The following is a 23,516-nucleotide window of genomic DNA, read 5'->3' as shown; positions in this document are numbered from 1 at the left end:
GTAATTTACAAGGTACTACTCTCTTGGTTCCTAAATATTTGTCTTTTTAAACATTTTATAAATGGACTACAACATACATCCGTACATAGACATATTTTAGAGTTTTGATTCACCCATTTTGTTTTGTTTTGTATGTAGTCACTTGTTGAAATCTTTAAAAAGATAAATATTTGAAAACAGAGAGACTAGTACTGTATGATTACTACTCTTGGCATCTTTTGCTTTCTACTCCTGAAACTGATGACAACACAAGCGGGAAATTAAAACAAGCGCTCTCTAGCACGGGCAGCATATATAGTTATATATATTCTCCATTCGAAAAAATTTAATTAGTGCTAGATACATTCATTTGAGAAACAAGTTTAAGACAAGTTTTTTCGAACGGAAGGAGTACTAACTACAGCCTATAAGACCAAAACAGAGCAGCGATTCTCAACTCTAGCAACATTTGCCTGAAACAATGATAGGTGGGCTGCGCTGAGCTACCCTACAAAGAGGAGCACAACCTGAAAATGCCGAGGATAACACCTACGAGTAACAGCAGGGTCGGAAATGAAGAACACGTCATGTTTAGGGGGGTTAATGTTAGAGTTAAACACGGCTTAGAATTTCCGTACTCGTACATGCACATGTGTATCCGACTAGGACTAGTACTAGAAGCCGACTTGTGCTTATGCTAGGCTAAGGACATCTCCAACGCTGACCCTCAAAGCCGGACATCGGATTTGGTCATGGACCGGTGGGGACCAGTCCGCAGTTACTGATATGGGAGCCGACAATCCAAAGCTGCCCACAAATGTTCAGTTACATTTCAAACGGAATTTAACGTAAGTGAACAAATTTGATGCAAATTTAAACAAACAGGACGATATTCGTTGAAATTTGGATATTTTTTACATAAAACCAGACGATATTTCGTCCAGTGAATTAGAAATCTTCAAAAGAACTTGAAACTACCCTATACTTGACGGTGACCTCGTAGGCTATTCCGGGCTCACCGGCGGCACCTTCATCATCGTCGCCGTCCCCGTAGCCCTTGTTAAAGTCGTTGTCATCAGGTTTCTGGCGGTGGTAGGGTGCGGTGTCGCGGCAGGGCTCCTCGTTCACCACCTATCACTCACGGATGATCTTCTTCGCTTGCTCCTACGCCGAGCACGGAATGGCCGTGGGCATCGAGGTCGTGGGTGGGGGTGAGCCGGGCGGTGGGAGTTGCCGGAGGCAGTTGCGGCGATGGTCTCCCATCGATCCGCATCGCTCCTCTGCCTCTTCTCCTCCCAAATTGAGCTCGCTCGTGACTCCCTCGCTGATCGCCGCCGTGGCCGGATCCCGTGGCCATTGCGCCCCGCCGCCGATCCATGGTGCGGATCCCGTGGCCAGGGTGCTGCGGTCACATCCGGCAGGCTCGCCGGCTTCTCCAACCTTCCCGCGTAGCTGCTGCCACCTAGGTGTGAGGCATGTGGGCCTGGAGACGTGGGTGGCAGAGATAACCGATCGGGAGACCCACAAAAGGATGTCACTGGGGAGCTTCCACACCGCCGAGTCTGCCGCCCACTAATACGACCTGGTCCGTCTGGCTGCACGGCGCCGCGGGCAGCCAAAATTTCTAGTGGGGTGAGATGCCACTGCTCGATCTGTCGCCGCTGGGGGTGGTGAATGTGCAGGTGGCTCACGAGGATGGGGAGGCGAGGTAACGGCTTGCGGCGGAGGCCGCCGACGAGGCGTACATGGCCAACCTCCGCCGCCAGCACCCTTAGCTTGTGGAGGCGGAGCACAAACTGTACGAGGAGCGGGAAGCCGGCGGGGCGAACGTCATCGTTGTCTCAATAAACGAGAAGGACGAGGGAGGCGGTGACGACGGTGGCATAGGAGGCAGCAATGACGACGGTTTTTACATCGGAGAGTGGCGAAGAACCTTCCCCGGTTGAGCCACCCGGCCTGACCCCATGGGTGGTGGCATCTCTATGGCAGATTGACCGTCCCTCGCAAAGTCGGAGAGCCACTAAGTATTTAGTTGGATTTAAGTTTTAGTTTATGCTTAAGTTCAAGTTTTAGTATAGGTCTAAACTAGACTATGTTTCCTTGGGAGCAATTTTAACATGCTACCTCTTATCCCCTCTTTTCACATGAGAGGTAAAAAGATAAGAGTTAATCAGACCACTAGTTAATCAAATTAATGGCTTAGACCTATTATGTACTCTTAGCTCTCGTGTGAGAAGGGGAGGTAAGAGGGAGCGTGCTAAAATTTGTCTTCGGTGGATGGTTATGTAAATTATGTGTCGAATTTCGGGCTTAGAAGTTTGTTTAAATCGAATCTATGCTCATCTTATTAAAATTTGCTTTTACTCTGCTAAATTTTAGGGATCGGCTAGAACCGACCAAAACATAGTGGAGTAAATGCTCCACTAAGGTTTACTGCATCGTTTACTCCTGTATTTTTTAGGGATCGGCTATAGCTACGTACTGCCACTGCTTCAGCCTCTTGAGGCAAAAATCAAGATATTCAGGGTGCGATGTTCATAGTTGTCGTTCGTCGTCCAATGTGGCCGTCGTCGGGACTGGGCCAACACACTCTATAAGTATAGATACTGATTTGCAGACCTTGGTTGTTCCCTGGTTTGTTCTGTGAGGTTTACAGACTTCGCTCATCTCGTTTTGTTGTTTGACGATTGCAGAAGATCGTGATGAAGGTGGGGCTATTTGACGACCGAGACAAGCAGAAAGCGCTTAGTGCACTCGCCGCTCTATATGGTACTACTACTACTACTCTTCTTCAGGCCTTGTTCGTGAATTCGTTTCTGACGTGAACAACAACGGGCCTCAGGTATCGAACAGATTGGTGTGGACATGAGGGTTGGGAAGATCACGATCGTCGGTTCCGTTGACCCCGTCGATGTGATCACCATAAACACTTCTTCCTCTCATAGGACTAGAGAACCGGATCAGTCTCTCGGAGGTGCTCATAGGGGTAGATTGTACATGTGTGCATTCATAGAGGTGAGTGTGCGTGCGTACGTATAAGCATTTGCGTCTGTATTGTGTTAAAAAAATGTCCCCAACCAGCTATCCTCAGCACCACCGGAGCTAATCCTCGCCACCTGCTAAATATTCTAGCTGCAACTCGCAACAGCAGTTTTGCCTGGCTGGTCAATATTTCTCGTCATCAGCCAGTGCGGAAACAAGTTGCATTCCTCGTCTTCCACATTCTGCCCAAATAACAATGGATACACCTACCGGCACTCCTACTAAGCTTCTAGCTTCCATAGGAAAAGTAAAAGGCCATCTGCTGAGATCATCAACAGACTTCAAATTCAAGTCCAAACTGAAGCACAATTCACTACTCCCCAAGCATACCTAACCATGGGGCAATTAAAAAAAAAAGATGATCTACAGTTCTACTTCACTGAGAACATACACTTACTACTAGCAATCCACTCCAGCCCCCTTTTCAAGAGATTTTACTTTGTTGCAATACTGTTTTTGAACAAAAGCCAAACAAACACCTTAATCTTCAAAGGAACATTAATGCACCAGAACTTCCTCAAAGGGCATTTAACTTGAGCCATATTCAACATCACATACAAAGAATACACAGAAAACTTATCAGACCTGTTCAGGATCCATCTACACTTATGGTTTTCATCAGTTAATAGCACACCCCTACACGAATCTTGTAATTGTTGCCACATGTCACTAGTCTCATCTCTCAAGAATCTTCTACCACAAACCCCAAATACAACCAAGGTCGTGATTATAGAAACTAGGAGGATATTTTCTCTAAGGGTTAAATTATACGGTCTAGCAAACTTCTTGTAGAAAGGTATGGAACCCAACCACAGATCCTCCCAGAACCTTGTCCTCTGCCCACTTCCTATTTTCTTCGTAAATAACTTGTAGAGAACATCCCTTACTTTCAAGATACACCTAAAGAATTGGAATTTATTAGGTATATCTTTCAAATAACACAATACATCTTTATTGCAATATTTATCTAGAAATAATTTCTGCCATAAACCTGCCTCATTTTCTAGCTTCCAGGGCCATTTGCTTTTAAAAGGAAAATACTCATAACCTCAAGATCTCCAATACCCGGTCCACCCTGATCAACAGGTTGGGAAACATTTACCCTATTTACTAAATGGTATTTATGTGTATCATCACTATCCTGCCACAACAATGTTTTCCTTTTTTTTTCTTCATATTCTTAAGTAGACCTTTAGGTAACTCAAACATAGACATAGTATAAAAAGGGATCTTGCTCCTACAAGATCTCAACAACACTAATCTACCCCCATAAGATAGAAATTTCCCTTGCTAGGTCCCTAGTTTGCCTTCTACGTTTTCCTTAGTTTTCTTCCAGTCATGATTTCTTAATATAGGAATACATAAATATTTCATAGGTAAAACACATTCTACATAGGTGAAAGATATACTAAAATCTTCTATCTGTTGATTAGCCTCACCGAAGAAATAGATTTCACTTTTATGGAAGTTAATCTTTAGCCTAGACAGATGTTCAAACTAACATAAATGACTTTAATATTTCTAGCACTAACAACATCAGCTTTAGAAAGAAAAAGTAATATCATCTGCATAGTTTAACATGGATAACCCTCTCCTGCTAAATTAGGGAACACCCATCCCAAAATGACTCAAGTCTTGCCACTTGTTCTCGTTCATTTTGCCTGTTTCTTCCCATCTACCATATCTTCTTTCTTGGACTCGAGCTCTTGAAAAGCCCCTCTGTTACTATCGGCAAGTCCATTCTATAAGTTTTCAGACATAACCTCCTCATTCATTTCTTCGATAGCTCAAGTAACATAGCCCAGGTGCCTTGCATCAGTTCCCGGGTCAATGTCCTCTGCTCCTCTAATTCCTAGATCACAAGACTCATTCCCCCCATGTCACCATCAGAGTCAGCCTACTTCACTTCCTTATCTACATTTTCATCCTCTCTGTCCACCATTGTTACATATATGGTTCTTTTCCGGTTCAATTTAGAGAGATGGTAGAATCTTTCCTCTAGCCGATTCTCTTCTACAGTTTGTTTCCTTAGCCATCTGCTCTCTAAGTTCAGCCTCCATTTGTTTGTGTAGCTTGATAGCACCTCCTCACATTCCCATCAACCCCAACATGTATACTACCATTACTCTCTTGATGAAATGTGACAGTGCTTCCTCCCGGTAGAACACTGGAAGCTGTTACGGTAGCTCCTCCAGGCAGAGCACTTGAAGTTGTGACATGCTCTACAATTATTGAGTGTAGAAAATGTTTGAAGCTAAAAAGATGAAGCAAGCGTCACTTCACCTTCAAACCTGACATGTTTTATCTTGAAACCACGATTCTTCTTGGGAGATGGTTCGGTTTCTAAGCAGTGTATGTCACAACTTTTTTGAAAGACTATTTTTCAAATTCTACAACTTATTAAATCATATAATGACACCATGCCAAGTTTAATGTTTTCAAGACTTTGATTGCATTTTTTAGAGTTTAAAACCCAATAAGCTCCATGTTTGGGTCGAGTCTTGTCACCGTGGTGTTTGAAATTCCTTTTCTATTCTTGGATATGTCCTAAACATAGACTCATTAACACAAATACGATTTTTTAACCCATTTGTTGCCAACTTTTCATGCACTTGTAGTTCAAAATTGAATTATATCCGGTAAATGGCTAGAAATACATTTACTGGCTTAAATGTAACAAATGAACCAAAAATACCAAATTTTGACATGGAACATGTGATGGTGTATGTTCAGTGTACAAAGTTTCAAGGTCAAAAGATGAAGCAACCGTCACTTTCCCTTGAAACCTGACATATTCTCTCTCCAAACCACAATTCTTCCTCGAAGATGGGTCAGTTTCCAAGCAGTATATACATCAGAATGTGGTGAAACCTTCTTAAATTTAACCACAATCTCCCAAGATCATATAACGATACCATGTCAAGTTTCATGTTTTCAGACTTTGTCTACACACTTTGGAGTTATAAACCAAAAAGATCCATGTTCGGGTTCGAGTCTTGGCACCCTGATGTTTGGAATTCCTTTTTATTTTCTTGGATAATGCCTAAACATAGACTCATAAGTATAGATAACATTTTTAACACATTTTGCCAACTTTTTCATGCATTTCAAGTTCAAATTTAAATTATATCCATTAAATGTCCAAGAATGCATTAAATATAGCAAACAAACCCCAAAAATGTCAGATTTGACACGGAATATGTTATGGTGTATGTTGAGTATAGAAATATTTTCGAGGTCAAGCGATGAAGCAACCATCACTTCACCTTCAAACCTGACACGTTCCATGTCAAAACCACGATTGTTTCTAAGAGATGGTTCGGTTTCTAAGTAGTGTATGCCATACTATTTGTGAAATCTCTCAAGTTCTTAACACAGCCTCCAGGGGTCATATAATAAGACAACCTCAAATCTTTACATGGTCACAATTCCTATTTATTCTAAAACCGACTCCTAATGCAGCATCAGCGTAAAGCCACGTCGCCCTAAAAAGAATAATCGTTAGATTGTAGAGATGATTAATCAAGTCCATCAGATCTTGACAGTTAAGACCTATGAATGGTCATGTCCTTTCATGAAAAGATACATCACTTGGTGAAATGCCATTTCTTTGTGAAAAGACAGGCTCCTTAAAGATGCGTCCCATGGTGAAAAGATGTCTCTTCATGGAATGATGGCCCCTTGGTGAAAACATATTTCTTGGTGGAAAGACAAAGTACAAAAGAATGAAAAGACGCAGAAGAACTGTAAGATTAACATGTTACAAAATTCCATTTGTAACTTCCGAGAAGATGTGACCATTTAAATTGTCTTAACTGTGTCAAAACACTAATGTACAAAAAATTAACATTTCAATTTGTTCATGCACTTAAAAAAAATAAACTTTGCATACCCCATCCATGGCGAGCCCTAGAGATCGACCCCCATCATCGTCATCCTAAACCTACAACAACACACAGTATACACAACATCCCTTACTGTGGTCCAGTGGAAATCACACTTGGCTCCAATCCTTTCTTCGTTAGATTGGTGTGATCTTACCGTGTGCACCACTGGCACACCCAAGCGAAGATGTCCTCAGCAATCTGAGATCATGTGCCCCTTTAATGACGCGCCACACCGCCAACGCCAAACCATGCCCGCCACCGACACATCGTCGAGCTCCCTTGCGGCTCCCCACCGTTGGTGCCGTCGAGTTCTTTTGGTATTTCTGACATGCTCATGGTCACGATTGAGAGCCCACGGGCGAAATCTCACCACCTATCGTGATACATCTCCCGATGGTGATTGTACCCCGGCTCCAACAAAAAACTTCCTACGATCAACTTACCTGAGATGTAGAGGTGGAAGAGGAGAATAATCGTCTTGATCCTTTAATTCTATCATCCATAATATTTAATGCTTAACTAACAACACTATATGTTAGCATATACTGACTTAATAGATATGTTTTAACAGGGAGTATAGGACAATGGGAAATGCATTGCTGTGAAGAAGCTTCATCTTATACGGGGGCTTGACAACGAGGAATTCAAAGATGAGTTCAATAATCTTATGAGGGTCCAACATAAAAATATCGTACGGTTAGTTGGTTACTACCATCATACTTCACAAGTGCTTGTTGAGCACAATGGAAACCAAGTTTCTGCTAGAGTGGAAGAAAGATCTTTATGCTCCGAATACTTGCCAGAAGGAAGCCTTGACACGCGTCTTACTAGTATGATTGTGCTCTACTTACACTATCATTTTTACATGTATAAGAACAATGATGCCTAAACTTTACATCTTAGTAATACACTTTCTTGCTTACTTCTATAGATGAATCATGTGCGCTTGATTGGCACATATGTTACAACATAATTAAGGGATTATGTGAGAGATTATATTACCTTCATGAAGGATGCGAGTATCCTATTTACCATCTGGAATTAAAACCTACAAAAATTTTCCTGGATAAGGACATGATGCCCAAAATTGGGGGTTTTGGTTTCTCTAGACATCCGACACAAACCTTCAACACATCAGAAGTTATGGGAACAAGGTATGCTAACAACCATGAGAAGTAATTGGATTCTTTTATGAACTTTATGTGAAAATAAATTCCTTTTTGTACTATGCAGTGTATACATGCCACCAGAATACATCAGTAAACGACAAATTACACCAAAGTTTGATGTATTCAGTCTGGGCGTTATAATCTTGCAAATAATGGCTGGAAAGGAGAGCTACCCGAAATGTGCCAATATTCCTCCCAAAGAATTTATTGAGCTTGTAAGAAATAACTCTTACATTATGGAATCTATTATCACTATATTAGGTTGTGCCATACATCTATGCATGTATGGCAATGAATTGTGTTTCAATTCTGCAGGTATATGAATTATGGGTAAATAGGATGCAGACCACAATATTGAAGCGTACTTCACGTGAAGTTAGAACATGCATCGAAATAGCTCTAAAATGTGTGGAGTTTAATCTAGTGAAGAGGCCTACTATAAATGAGATCATACAAGAACTGAACAAGATTGATATTGTTGAGTGGTCATTCGAGTTTTTACAACGCATTACAAATGGTTTTTCTGATCATAACATAGTTGGCCGAGGTGGATATGGAGTTATTTACAAGGTATGGTTATTACTTCTAACATTCAAATGAGGCCTACTGTTAACAACAAGAATGATGTGCCATCAAATCTGAGATTTTAAACAGGGGGTGCTGGAGAATGGAGAAGAGATTGCTATTAAGAAACTTTATCCAGTGTTGTGGATTGATGATGAGGAGTTTAAGAATGAGCTTAATATTCTAATGAGGATCAAACACAAAAATATTGTACGGTTAGTTGGCTACTGCCACCATACATCACAGATAGTTGCCGAGTACAAAGGAGAACATGTTTCTGCTAGTGTGGTAGAAAGAGCGATTTGTTTGGAATACATGCAGGGTGGAAGCCTTGCCGATCACCTTTCCGGTATGATTATGCTCTATTTCTACTAAATTATATTTGAAATTTCTACAGCATAATTAACTAAAACATGGTTTATTTGCTCACCCTTGGATCCATACACAATCTTCATTTTGGGCTAGTTATTGAGGTAGCAACCAATAAGAAATGAGATAAGAGATTAGGGTTGAGGTAGATAACACAACCATTTTTTGGGTAGCATCTAGAAGGAAAAGTCAGACAGTACGCTAGACTATGTTTTACAGAAAACAAACTTGATAGTACTACTAATATACTCCATCTGTTCCATAATGTAATGCACATAGATTTTTTGAAAAGTCACTCACGACTTTGACCAAGTTTATGGAGAAAAACATTTACATATGGAATGCCAAACATATATCATTAGATTCATTATGAGATGTAGTTTCATATTTTATATTTTTGGTATTGTAGATATAAATAGTTTTCTATTTAAACTTGGTCAAAGTTTGGCTTTAAATAAAATCTATATGCACTACATTATGGAACGAAGGGAGTACCTTTTATTTACATGGTAATAGTAACATACTTTTTATTTACTTCTGCAGCTGAACCTTGCAGACTTGATTGGGACGTCTGTTACAAAATAATAGAAGGAATTTGTGAGGGTTTACATTACCTTCATAATTTTGATGCTCCCATTTACCATCTGGACTTAAAACCTGCCAATATTTTGTTGGATGAGGTTATGGTAGCAAAACTTGGTGATTTTGGTTTGTCAAAATTATTTGATTCGATGCAAACCTATATCACTGAATCCCAAGATATGAAAGGAACACGGTAAGTTAATAAATCAGAAGTAATTAATCATCTTCTTTTCTCAAACTTGTAGAAAATAACTGTATATGATGAAGTGCAGAGGATATATGCCACCAGAATACATCAACAAACGACAAATCAGTCAGAAGTTTGACGTATTCAGTCTCGGGGTCATAATCATTCAAATAATGGCAGGAAAGGATGGCTACTTCAACTGTGCAGACACACCTCCTAAAGAATTTATTAAGCATGTAAGGAAAAAGATCCGACGTCACGGAAAAAAAACTGAAATATTTTATTGTGCCTTACCCCTATTCGTGCATGTCTCTTTTGGCATTATGTTTCAATTCTTCAGGTATGTGAAAACTGGTGAATGAGGCTGCAAGCAACGATGCCGTCCCATGTATCTGAAGAAGTGAGGGCATGCATCGAAATAGCATTAAAATGTGTGGAGGACGACCGGACCAGAAGGCCTACTATAGCCCAGATTGTCAATGAACTAAGTAACATTGGTATTGCTAAAAGTAAACCCATATGTCAGGTACATATTCTTTGCTCCTGCGGACCATCTTTTTTCACTATGATTGGCCTTACGTCTTTCATCATCCTACTTTAATTCATATGTTCCCTGCCATAACCTGAAATTATCAACATGTGCACTTGCACCGAAGGAATTTTAAAGCAAATTTATACTATTCAAATAATATAAAATTTTGTAGGAAAAACATTTAGTATTTTGTTTGGAAACATAGTTCTTTGAGAAATATAGTATTCTTCGCGAGCTACTTTTTCCAGCCCGCAGCAGCATGTCTTCACCAAACCCCTGTAGCAGCCGCCCTGAATGCAACAAGGAGGAGGCCATGTAAATTACCTGCATCGAGTTAGAAACATTTTTATTGCCTTACAATACCTGAACATATGGAAGTTGGCCTCACGATTGCTTTTGCTATGCCTAAAAGCCAGTTAGCAAACCTATCCTCAATGATAGTAGGGTTTATGTGGATGGTCTCTGAGTGCACTGATTACTTCCACAAACTAGATATAAGATCCCAGCAGTTAGGCCTTTAGAGCTTCATTCTCAGGAACTGCCTGAGAAAAGATAAATTCATCTTATCATAGGCTTTTGAGTGTCTATTTAAAAATAAAAACGTTCAATTTTTTAGAATGAAGCTCGTGCACTGTCCCATGACTCCCATGTACGTATACCTAAGAAACATAAGGCGTGTGCGCGCGCACGTATGGATTCATGCATGATTTAACCGCTCCTTTCGCTGGATGCAGTGGGCAAACAAGCTGACTGCGTTGAAGACCTTTCTCACTTCAAGCATTGGCTGTTCCTCTTAGTCGCAGCAATTGCCATATTTTACTCATGGTCTCAATACGCCCCAGGTATCAACGCATTGTAGCTGAACAGGATTGCGTGTATCGACGCATCGTAACCGAACAGGATTGCTTGTATCAACACACAAGTCCGTTGGCTTCAATTAATACTAACATGTTTTTTATTTACTTCTGCAGATGAACCTTGCAGACTTGATTGGGACAAATGCTACAAAATAATAAAAGAAATTTGTGAAGGTTTACATTACCTTCATAATGTTGATGCTCCCATTTACCATCTGGACTTAAAACCTGCCAATATTTTGTTGGATAAGGATATGGTAGCAAAACTTGGTGATTTTGGTTTGTCAAGATTATTTCATTCGATGCAAACCTATATCACAGAATCCCAAGATATGAAAGGAACACGGTAAGTTAATAACTCAGAAGTAATTAATAAACTTCTTTTCTCAAACTTATAGAAAAATAATTGCATTTGATGAAGTGCAGTGGATATATGCCACCAGAATACATCAATAGACAACAAATCAGTCCGAAGTTTGACGTATTCAGTCTCGGGGTCATCATCATACAAATAATGGCAGGAAAGGATGGCTACTTCAACTGTGCAGACACACCTCCGAAAGAATTTATTAAGCATGTAAGGAAAAAGATCCGACGTCACGGAAAAAAAACCGAAATATTTTATGAAAACTGGCGAATGAGGCTGGCGAATGAGAACCTATTCGTGCATGTCTCTTTTGGCATTATGTTTCAATTCTTCAGGTATGTGAAAACTGGCGAATGAGGCTGCAAGCAACGATGCCGTCCCATGTATCTGAAGAAGTGAGGGCATGCATCGAAATAGCATTAAAATGTGTGGAGGACGACCGGACCAGAAGGCCTACTATAGCCCAGATTGTCAATGAACTAAGTAACATTGGTATTGCTAAAAGTAAACCGATATGTCAGGTGCATATTCTCTGCTCCCGCGGACCATCTTTTTTCACTATGATTGGCCTTATGTCTTTCATCATCCTACTTTAATTCATATGTTCCCTGCCATAACCTGAAATTATCAACATGTGCACTTGCACCAAAGGAATTTTAAAGCAAATTTATACTATTCAAATAATATACATTTTGTAGGAAAAACATTTAGTATTTTGTTTGGAAATATAGTTCTTTGAGAAATATAGTATTCTTCGTGAGCTACTTTTTCCAGCCCGCAGCAGGCTGTCTCCACCAAATCCCTGTAGCAGCCGCCATGAATGCAACAAGGAGGAGGCCATGTAAATTACCTGCATCGAGTTAGAAACATTTTTATTGTCTTACAATACCTTAGCATATGGAAGTTGGCCTCACGATTGCTTTTGCTATGCCTAAAAGCCAGTTAGGGAACATATCCTCAATGATAGTAGGGGTTATGTGGTTGGTCGAGTGCACTGATTACTTCCACAGACTAAATATAAGATATCAGCAGTTAAGCCTTTAGAGCTTCATTCTCAGGAACTGCAGGAGAAAGTCTTATCGTAGGGTTTTGGGTGTCTATGTAAAAATAACATCGTTCAACTTTTTTTAATGAAGCTCGTGCATTGTCCCATGTATACCTAAGAAACATAAGGCGTGTGCGCGCGCGCGTATGGATTCATGCATGATTTAACCGCTCCTTTCGCTGGATGCAGTGGGCAAACAAGCTGACTGCGTTGAAGACCTTTCTCACTTCAAGCATTGGCTGTTCCTCTTAGTCGCAGCAATTGCCATATTTTACGCATGGTCTCAATACGCCCCAGGTATCAACGCATTGTAGCTGCTGAACAGGATTGCGTGTATCGACGCATCGTAACCGGACAGGATTGCTTGTATCAACACACAAGTCCGATGGCTTCAATTAATGTGCACAAATCTTCTAATTCTGTAGATCCATGGTGCCGAGGTATTACATGGAGAACATGCACATCAGCGCTTGAAGTACATACTCAGTGTCTTCATCTAGTCACCCCCAAAAGGGGACGACAGAGAGAATAGTTTGTAAAGGAGTGTTGTTGGTGATTTCTGTATTAGTTTGTGCTGTGAAGAAAGCAAATGGCTATCTTCAGAACCAGTAGAGTGCTAGGGGTATCTACATAGTCTGCTGGTTGGCATGAAGTGTATAGAAGTCCTCTTTTGGAAAGGTATAGGGAGAAACAAAATGCCACCTGTGGGAAAACGCACATCGACTATTGCACGAAGCACAGACCGAGAAAGAAAAAGAAAAGCCTAATAAACTAGCAATCTAGTTTACAGGGGAACATTGTTAACTGTTAACTGAGGACATTCGTGGTAATTTGGTACACTTTGGGGATTTTCTGGGATCGAGGAAAGACAGTGAAAGAAGGAAGTGTTGGTTAAACTAATCGTACTCTCTGCTTATTTCTTTGCTGTAAAATTTATCTGTAAAAAAGTGTATGACGGGCCTGCTGGTCAGATGTTACAGACTAGGGCTAATTTGCATGTGGTCAACGTGCTCGCCCTGTTCTGCGATCTGTGTAGTAGAGAGGGGGTTATGGGTGTCGTGGGGAAACAGCGGTTAGCGCCGGCAATGGCCGACCCCATTTGCGGAACCCAGTGTCTTGACGAGATGAGTAGCTACTGGAAATAGCAACAAGGAAGGCAACCCCACTGAAAGGGGAGCTCTGTTCTTAACCATGCTGCGTGAGAGGTGTTTGCTTAATTGTCCTGCCGTCATGTCCACCGGAGAATTGAGTCCTCTTGTTGTGTCCAGATATCATGAGATGGACAGATACTCTGAGAGGACTACCATTTAGTAGCAGAATCCAGATTTGTAGGTGCAAAAAAAGGTGATGATGGAATTCTGATGCCCTAGGCTTTGGAGGAGGCGGCGAGGAGATGCGATTGTCGGCAACGGGTGGAGCAGATGAGCGCGGTGTTCATCGAAAAATACGTTTGTGCAACATGTGGAACAGTCTCATTGCACATACAAAGAATTAAACAAAAAATCATTACACTTTAATAACGGGTATATATATTCTACACGCTAATTAACACAGCGTTTGAAAATTAATGATGAAAAGATGATCAAACTATGCATCTACAAAACGTCAAAAAAGAAAACAAAACACTATGCGTCTACAACATGTGGATCAAGGGCCGATCGGATTGGATCAAGCTATCCGCAAGCCTCTCTCCCTCGGGATTGCCGTGGTACCACTCAATGAGGAGAAGAGCAAACTTGCCGAAAGAGCGGGCAAAGCAGAAGGAGACGGCGCCGGTCAGAAGCGCGACGAAGAGCTTCCGCGCGGTCGACAATGGCCGAAGGGATTTCTCGTACACGAACATCCATGCCAGGATGACGCCAAGCCCGACGGTGAGGCAACCCACCAAGCATATGAACACACGCCTACTGCACTCGACCGGCTCCGCCTCCACCGTCGTCGCACCGCCGTCTAGATTCAGCTGAACGTCGGCCATGTCCCGGTCTCTCGTGTCCGACCGGCCCGTGTGATTTCGACTGTCGGTGCTGAGGCATGCTGTATATGTTGACTGTTTGTACACGTTACTCCTTGTCCTAGCCTTTAGGATCTGACAGTTGGACGACGGCTGCGTGGCTAATTCTTAGGGACTCTTGTGATGGCTGATCAACTTATCCCTATATACGTACGGCAATACCTAAGTCAATTTCGTCGGTGTTGGAATCAAACATGACGTACGTGCCTGTGTCCGTGTTGGTTTCGTAGCCATCCCCGACAAGCAGTGGCGGAGCCAGCGTTGAACCATTGGGTTCAGATGAACCCAATGAAATTCGCTACCTACGTGCATGTCATGTACTTCCTCCGTTCTTAAATACTCCCTCCGTCCGAGAATAGTTGTCCTCTACTTAGTTCATTTACAATTTTGCAAAAAACCCCTCCTAGCTTCAAATGTCTTGCTAACCAGACCCTGCTGCTTCTTCCTCCTTTCTCCGTTGCCGGCGCGCACCGTGGTCGCCCGCGCCACCGTCAGCACCCACCATAGGCCCGAGCGCGTGACAACGGCCAGGTCCTGCGCCACCTCTGTGAACCACCGCCGCCCCTGCCCACCTGAGCCGTGCCGTCCACCTGCTCCTCCGCGTCGCGCCGCACCGTCCACCTGCTCCTCTGCGGCGACCACCTCGACGGGCGGGGGCTCTACTGCTGAAGGGCGCTGCTCCGCCGCCATCCTCTCCCGCCGTGATCCCTCTTGCCGCCCAGGGGTGCGTCGCTATCCCCTCCCGCCGCCCAGGGCTGCGCTGCTATCCCTCCTGCCGCCCAGGGCATGCACCGGGGCCACACATGACCTGTGCGCGCCTGGGTCTCGAGCGCCTGGACCTGGAGCTCCATGCGGGCCTGGAACTCAAGCTGATCCTCAACCTCAAGCTTCTTCGGTTGCTCGTCTGCAAGTTGCCGCTCCTCTCCGACCACGCGGGAGTTGGGCAAGACCCCGGCCGCCGTTGCTCCACCGCCGTGCACCAAGGTGACCAGTGCATCCACCGTAGGGCCCAGCGCCACCGCCCACCTGCTACACAGGCGACCACCGCCGCCCACCTGGTCCTCCTCGCCGATTTCTTCTTCTTCTTCGTCCAGGCGACCCAGCTCCTCCTCCCCGCCTCTGCTGCTACTGAAAGGTAGCCAGCGCCCTAAAATCAGTGTCAAATTGATGTTAATTTGTTGTGTAGATCAAATTGATGTAAAATTGAGGTGAATTAGAGTAGGAGTGGATCATCCAGTCTGTAATTTGATGAGCGTGTGCTACACACACACACACAATATTCAGTCTACACAAAATTGTACAGTAAACTGAGTTAGTGAACAAGCAGCGTTACTCAAAGGGTTAGACTGAAGGACTTGCAGAATTCAACAGCAAATGGAGTACCAAATTAATTACTCAAAATGGATCATATATAGAGTTGCTTCCATGTGTTTTGTTTATAAAATGTTAGCAAACAATATAAGTTCTCCACTGATAGAAGCATGTGAAAATTAAGTTAGATAACTGTTGGGGAACGTTGCAGAAAACAAAATTTTTCCTACGGTTTCACCAAGATCCATCTATGAGTTCATCTAGCAACGAGTGATCGGATGCATCTACATACCTTTGTAGATCGCGAGCGGAAGCGTTCAAGGAACGGGGATGAGGTAGTCGTACACGACGTGATCCAAATCACCGGAGATCCTAGCACCGAACGGACGGCACCTCCGCGTTCAACACACGTACAGTCAGCGTGACGTCTCCTCCTTCTTGATCCAGCAAGGGGGAAGGAGACGTTGATGAAGATCCAGCAGCACGACGGCGTGGTGGTGGATGCAGGGCGTCACAGTAGCAGGGCTTCGCCTTATACTACGAGAGAGAGAGGTGTAGCAGGGGAGAGGGAGGCGCCAAGACTCAGGGTGCGGCTGCCCCCTCCCTCCCCCTCATATATATAGTCTCCCCTAGGGGGGGCACCGGCCCTAGGAGATTGGATCTCCTAGGGGGGCGGCGGCCAGGGCTGGAGTGGCCCCCAAGGCAAGGTGGGGCGCCCCCCCACCCCTAGGGTTTCAACCCTAGGCGCATGGGGTGGGCCTAGGGGGGCGCACCAGCCCACTATGGGCTGGTTCCCCTCCCCACTTTGGCCCATGGGGCCCTCCGGGATGGGTGGCCCCACCCGGTGGACCCCCGGGACCCTTCCGGTGGTCCCGGTACAATATCGGTGACCCCGAAACTTGTCCCGATGGCCGAAACAGCACTTCCTATATATAATTCTTTATCTCCGGACCATTCCGAAACTCCTCGTGACGTCCGGGATCTCATTCGGGACTCCGAACAACATTCGGGTTACTGCATATACATATCTTCACAACCCTAGCGTCACCGAACCTTAAGTGTGTAGACCCTACGGGTTCGGGAGACATGCAGACATGACCGAGACGACTCTCTGGTCAATAACCAACAGCTGGATCTGGATACCCATGTTGGCTCCCACATGCTCCACAATGATCTCATCGGATGAACCATGATGTCGAGGATTCAAGCAACCCCGTATACAATTCCCTTTGTCAATCGGTATGTTACTTGCCCGAGATCTGATCGTCGGTATCCCAATACCTCGTTCAATCTCGTTACCGGCAAGTCACTTTACTCGTACCGTAATGCATGATCCCGTGACCAGACACTTGGTCACTTTGAGCTCATTATGATGATGCATTACCGAGTGGGCCCAGTGATACCTCTCCGTCATACGGAGTGACAAATCCCAGTCTTGATCCGTGTCAACCCAACAGAAACTTTTGGAGATACCCGTAGTATACCTTTATAGTCACCCAGTTACGTTGTGACGTTTGGTATACCCAAAGCACTCCTACGGTATCCGGGAGTTACACGATCTCATGGTCTAAGGAAAGGATACTTGACATTGGAAAACTCTAGCAAACGAACTATACGATCTTATGCTATGTTTAGGATTGGGTCTTGTCCATCACATCATTCTCCTAATGATGTGATCCCGTTATCAATGACATCCAATGTCCATAGTCAGGAAACCGTGACTATCTGTTGATCAACGAGCTAGTCAACTAGTGGCTTACTAGGGACATGTTGGTGTCTATTATTCACACATGTATTACGATTACCGGATAACACAATTATAGCATGAATAAAGACAATTATCATGAACAAGGAAATATAATAATAATCCTTTTATTATTGCCTCTAGGTCATATTTCCAACAGTCTCCCACTTGCACTAGAGTCAATAATCTAGTTACATTGTGATGAATCGAACACCCATGGAATTCTGGTGTTGATCATGTTTTGCTCTAGGGAGGGGTTTAGTCAACGGATCTGCTACATTCAGGTCCGTATGTACTTTACAAATATCTATGTCTCCATCTTGAACATTTTCACGAATGGAGTTGAAGCGACGCTTGAGGTGCCTTGTCTTCTTGTGAAACCTGGGCTCCTTGGCAAGTGCAATAGCTCCAGTGTTGTCACAGAAGAGTTTGATTGGCCCCGACGCATTGGGTATGACTCCTAGGTCGGTGATGAACTCCTTCACCCAAATTGCTTCATGCGCTGCCTCCGAGGCTGCCATGTACTCCGCTTCACATGTAGATCCCGCCACGACGCTCTGCTTGCAACTGCACCAGCTTACTGCCCCACCATTCAAAATATACATGTATCCGGTTTGTGACTTAGAGTCATCCAGATCTGTGTCGAAGCTAGCGTCGACGTAACCCTTTACGACGAGCTCTTCGTCACCTCCATAAACGAGAAACATTTCCTTAGTCCTTTTCAGGTACTTCAGGATATTCTTGACCGCTGTCCAGTGTTCCTTGCCGGGATTACTTTGGTACCTTCCTACCAAACTGACGGCAAGGTTAACATCAGGTCTGGTACACAGCATGGCATACATAATAGAACCTATGGCTGAGGCATAGGGGATGACGCTCATCTCTTCTATATCTTCTGCCGTGGTCGGACATTGAGCTGAGCTCAATTTCACACCTTGTAACACTGGCAAGAACCCTTTCTTGGATTGATCCATATTGAACTTCTTCAATATCTTATCAAGGTATGTGCTTTGTGAAAGACCTATGAGGCGTCTCGATCTATCTCTATAGATTTTGATGCCTAATATATAAGCAGCTTCTCCAAGGTCCTTCATTGAAAAACTTTTATTCAAGTAGGCCTTGATGCTGTCCAAGAGTTCTATATCATTTCCCATCAAAAGTATGTCATCTACATATAATATGAGAAATGCTACAGAGCTCCCACTCACTTTCTTGTAAACGCAGGCTTCTCCATAAGTCTGTGTAAACCCAAACGCTTTGATCATCTCATCAAAGCGAATGTTCCAACTCCGAGATGCTTGCACCAGCCCATAAATCGAGCGTTGGAGCTTGCACACTTTGTCAGCATTCTTAGGATCGACAAAACCTTCCGGATGCATCATATACAATTCTTCCTTAAGGAAACCATTAAGGAATGCCGTTTTGACGTCCATTTGCCATATTTCGTAATCATAGAATGCGGCAATTGCTAACATGATTCGGACGGACTTCAGCTTCGCTACCGGTGAGAAAGTCTCATCGTAGTCAACCCCTTGAACTTGTCGATAACCCTTAGCGACAAGCCGAGCTTTATAGATGGTCACATTACCATCCGCGTCTGTCTTCTTCTTAAAGATCCATTTATTTTCTATGGCTCGCCGTTCAACGGGCAAGTCAGTCAAAGTCCATACTTCGTTTTCATACATGGATCCTATCTCGGATTTCATGGCTTCTAGCCATTTGTCGGAATCCGGGCCCGCCATCGCTTCTTCATAGTTCGAAGGTTCACCGTTGTCTAACAACATGATTTCCAAGACAGGGTTGCCGTACCACTCTGGTGCGGAACGTGTCCTTGTGTCCACTAGTAGGACTCCTCCCCCTTGGAAACCCTAGGCGCATGGGCCTTGTGGGGCTGGTGCCCTTGGCCCAAGCAGGCCAAGGCGCACCCCCTACAGCCCATGTGGCCCCCGGGGATGGGTGGCCCCACCCGGTGGGCCCCCGGGACCCCTCCGGTGGTCCCGGTACAATACCGATAACCCCGAAACTTGTCCCGATGCCCGAAACAGGACTTCCCATATATAAATCTTTACCTCCGGACCATTCCGGAACTCCTCGTGACGTCCGGGATCTCATACGGGACTCCGAACAACATTCGGGTTACTGCATATACATATCCCTACAACCCTAGCGTAACCGAACCTTAAGTGTGTAGACCCTACGGGTTCGGGAGACAAGCAGACATGACCGAGACGACTCTCTGGTCAATAACCAACAGCGGGATCTGGATACCCATGTTGGCTCCCACATGCTCCACGATGATCTCATCGGATGAACCATGATGTCGAGGATTCTATCAACCCCGTACGCTATTCCCTTTGTCTATCGATATGTTACTTGCCCGAGATTCGATCGTCGGTATCCCAATACCTCGTTCAATCTCGTTACCGGCAAGTCACTTTACTCGTACCGTAATGCATGATCCCGTGACCAGACACTTGGTCACTCTGAGCTCATTATGATGATGCATTACCGAGTGGGCCCAGTGATACCTCTCCGTCATACGGAGTGACAAATCCCAGTCTTGATCCATGTCACCCAACAGACACTTTCAGAGATACCCGTAGTCTACCTTTATAGTCACCCAGTTACGTTGTGACGTTTGGCATACCCAAAGCACTCCTACGGTATCCGGGAGTTACACGATCTCATGGTCTAAGGAAAAGATACTTGACATTGGAAAACTCTAGCAAATGAACTATACGATCTTGTGCTATGTTTAGGATTGGGTCTTGTCCATCACATCATTCTCCCAATGATGTGATCTCATTATCAATGACATCCAGTGTCCATAGTCAGGAAACCATGACTATCTGTTGATCAACGAGCTAGTCAACTAGAGGCTCACTAGGGACATGTTGGTGTCTGTTATTCACACATGTATTACGATTTCCGGATAACACAATTATAGCATGAATAAAGACAATTATCATGAACAAGGAAATATAATAATAATGCTTTTATTATTGCCTCTAGGGCATATTTCCAACAGTCTCCCACTTGCACTAGAGTCAATAATCTAGTTACATTGTGATGAATCGAACACCCATGGAATTCTGGTGTTGATCATGTTTTGCTCTAGGGAGAGGTTTAGTCAACGGATCTGCTATATTCAGGTCCGTATGTACTTTACAAATCTCTATGTCTCCATCTTGAACATTTTCACGAATGGAGTTGAAGCGACGCTTGATGTGCCTTGTCTTCTTGTGAAACCTGGGCTCCTTGGCAAGTGCAATAGCTCCAGTGGTGTCACAGAAGAGCTTGATCGGCCCCGACGCATTGGGTATGACTCCTAGGTCGGTGATGAACTCCTTCACCCATATTGCTTCATGTGCTGCCTCCGAGGCTGCCATGTACTCCGCTTCACATGTAGATCCCGCCACGACGCTTTGCTTGCAACTGCACCAGCTTACTGCCCCACCATTCAAAATATACACGTATCCGGTTTGTGACTTAGAGTCATCCAGATCTGTGTCGAAGCTAGCGTCGACGTAACCCTTTACGACGAGCTCTTCGTCACCTCCATAAACGAGAAACATTTCCTTAGTCCTTTTCAGGTACTTCAGGATATTCTTGACCGCTGTCCAGTGTTCCTTGCTGGGATTACTTTGGTACCTTCCTACCAAACTTACGGCAAGGTTTACATCAGGTCTGGTACACAGCATGGCATACATAATAGAACCTATGGCTGAGGCATAGGGGATGACACTCATCTCTTCTATATCTTCTGCCGTGGTCGGACATTGAGCTGAGCTCAATTTCACACCTTGTAACACAGGTAAGAACCCCTTCTTAGACTGATCCATATTGAACTTCTTCAATATCTTATCAAGGTATGTGCTTTGTGAAAGACCTATGAGGCGTCTCGATCTATCTCTATAGATCTTGATGCCTAATATATAAGCAGCTTCTCCAAGGTCCTTCATTGAAAAACTCTTATTCAAGTAGGCCTTAATGTTGTCCAAGAGTTCTATATCATTTCCCATCAAAAGTATGTCATCTACATATAATATGAGAAATGCTACAGAGCTCCCACTCACTTTCTTGTAAACACAGGCTTCTCCATAAGTCTGCGTAAACCCAAACGCTCTGATCATCTCATCAAAGCGAATGTTCCAACTCCGAGATGCTTGCACCAGCCCATAAATCGAGCGTTGGAGCTTGCACACCTTGTTAGCATTCTTAGGATCGACAAAACCTTCCGGCTGCATCATATACAATTCTTCCTTAAGGAAACCATTAAGGAATGCCGTTTTGACGTCCATTTGCCATATCTCATAATCGTAGAATGCGGCAATTGCTAACATGATTCGGACGGACTTTAGCTTCGCTACCGGTGAGAAAGTCTCATCGTAGTCAACCCCTTGAACTTGTCGATAACCCTTAGCGACAAGCCGAGCTTTATAGATGGTCACATTACCATCCGCGTCTGTCTTCTTCTTAATGATCCATTTATTTTCTATGGCTCGCCGCTCAACGGGCAAGTCAGTCAAAGTCCATACTTCGTTTTCATACATGGATCCTATCTCGGATTTCATGGCTTCTAGCCATTTGTCGGAATCCGGGCCTGTCATCGCTTCTTCATAGTTCGAAGGTTCACCGTTGTCTAACAACATGATTTCCAAGACAGGGTTGCCGTACCACTCTGGTGCGGAACGTGTCCTTGTGGACCTTCGAATTTCAGTAGGAGCTTGATCAGAAGTATCTTGATCATCATCATTAACTTCCTCTCTAGTCGGTGCAGGCACCTCAGGAACATTTTCTTGAGTTGCGCCATTTTCCGGTTCAAGAGGTAATACTTCATCAAGTTCTACTTTCCTCCCACTTACTTCTTTCGAGAGAAACTCTTTCTCTAGAAAGGATCCATTCTTGGCAACAAAGATCTTGCCTTCGGATCTGAGGTAGAAGGTATACCCAATAGTTTTTTTAGGGTATCCTATGAAGACGCATTTTTCCGACTTGGGTTCGAGCTTTTCAGGTTGAAGTTTCTTGACATAAGCATCGCATCCCCAAACTTTTAGAAACGACAGCTTAGGTTTCTTCTCAAACCATAATTCATACGGTGTTGTCTCAACGGATTTCGACGGAGCCCTATTTAAAGTGAATGCGGCAGTCTCTAAAGCATAGCCCCAAAAAGATAGCGGTAAATCGGTAAGAGACATCATAGATCGCACCATATCTAATAGAGTGTGATTACGACGTTCGGACACACCATTACGCTGAGGTGTTCCAGGCGGCGTGAGTTGTGAAACTATTCCACATTTTCTTAAGTGTGTGCCAAACTCGTGACTCAAGTATTCTCCTCCACGATCTGATTGCAGGAACTTGATTTTCCTGTCACGTTGATTCTCAACCTCACTCTGAAATTCCTTGAACTTTTCAAAGGTCTCAGACTTGTGTTTCATTAAATAGATATACCCATATCTACTCAAATCATCAGTGAGGGTGAGAACATAACATAGCCACCGCGAGCCTCAACACTCATTGGACCACACACATCAGTATGTATGATTTCCAATAAGTTGTTTGCTCGCTCCATTGTTCCTGAGAACGGAGTCTTGGTCCTTTTACCCATGAGGCATGGTTCGCACGTGTCAAATGATTCGTAATCAAGAGACTCTAAAAGTCCATCAGCATGGAGCTTCTTCATGCGTTTGACACCTATGTGACCAAGGCGGCAGTGCCACAAGTATGTGGGACTATCATTATCAATCTTACATCTTTTGGTACTCACACTATGAACATGTGTAGCATTACGCTCGAGATTCATTAAGAATAAACCATTCACCATCGGAGCATGATCATAAAACATATCTCTCATATAAATAGAACAA

The 23,516-nt window shown here is 43.8% G+C and overlaps 1 protein-coding gene across 3 annotated transcripts; it reads left to right on the top strand.

Annotated features, from left to right (window-relative positions):
* The first annotated feature begins 4,038 nt into the window (after positions 1-4,038).
* Positions 4,039-13,480, top strand: LOC119334490 (putative receptor-like protein kinase At4g00960). 3 transcript variants are annotated; one of them, XR_005161371.1, is made up of 10 exons: positions 4,039-4,107; positions 7,480-7,738; positions 7,840-8,062; positions 8,142-8,292; positions 8,393-8,647; positions 8,732-8,990; positions 9,554-9,785; positions 9,865-10,015; positions 10,120-10,305; positions 11,046-11,233. XR_005161371.1 is itself a non-coding variant. In XM_037607050.1 (10 exons), the coding sequence occupies exons 2-10, from the start codon at positions 7,576-7,578 to the stop codon at positions 12,830-12,832; spliced, it is 1,683 nt and encodes a 560-aa protein (XP_037462947.1). In that variant the 5' UTR covers positions 4,039-4,107; positions 7,480-7,575; the 3' UTR covers positions 12,833-13,480. The 3 variants fall into 3 exon arrangements, 1 of the variants encoding a protein (XP_037462947.1); XM_037607050.1 differs by lacking the exons at positions 9,865-10,015; positions 10,120-10,305; positions 11,046-11,233 and adding exons at positions 11,595-11,745; positions 11,871-12,056; positions 12,770-13,480; XR_005161370.1 differs by having other exon boundaries at positions 9,865-10,305.
* Positions 13,481-23,516: the final 10,036 nt, after the last annotated feature.

The sequence above is a fragment of the Triticum dicoccoides genome, chromosome 7A, assembly GCF_002162155.2.
Source record: "Triticum dicoccoides isolate Atlit2015 ecotype Zavitan chromosome 7A, WEW_v2.0, whole genome shotgun sequence".
Taxonomy (NCBI): domain Eukaryota; kingdom Viridiplantae; phylum Streptophyta; class Magnoliopsida; order Poales; family Poaceae; genus Triticum; species Triticum dicoccoides.
Note: the sequence above shows the minus strand (reverse complement) of the source record. Positions and strands in the feature narration are given on the sequence as shown.

What these genes read in the sequence shown, in the direction of transcription:
- LOC119334490 (XM_037607050.1), top strand. Translation starts at nt 7,576, where the DNA reads ATGAGGGTCCAACATAAAAATATCGTACGGTTAGTTGGTTACTACCAT. An exon ending in CCTTGACACGCGTCTTACTA is followed by an intron (nt 7,739 to 7,839) that starts GTATGATTGTGC and finishes TTACTTCTATAG; the next exon opens with ATGAATCATGTGCGCTTGAT. An exon ending in TCAGAAGTTATGGGAACAAG is followed by an intron (nt 8,063 to 8,141) that starts GTATGCTAACAA and finishes TGTACTATGCAG; the next exon opens with TGTATACATGCCACCAGAAT.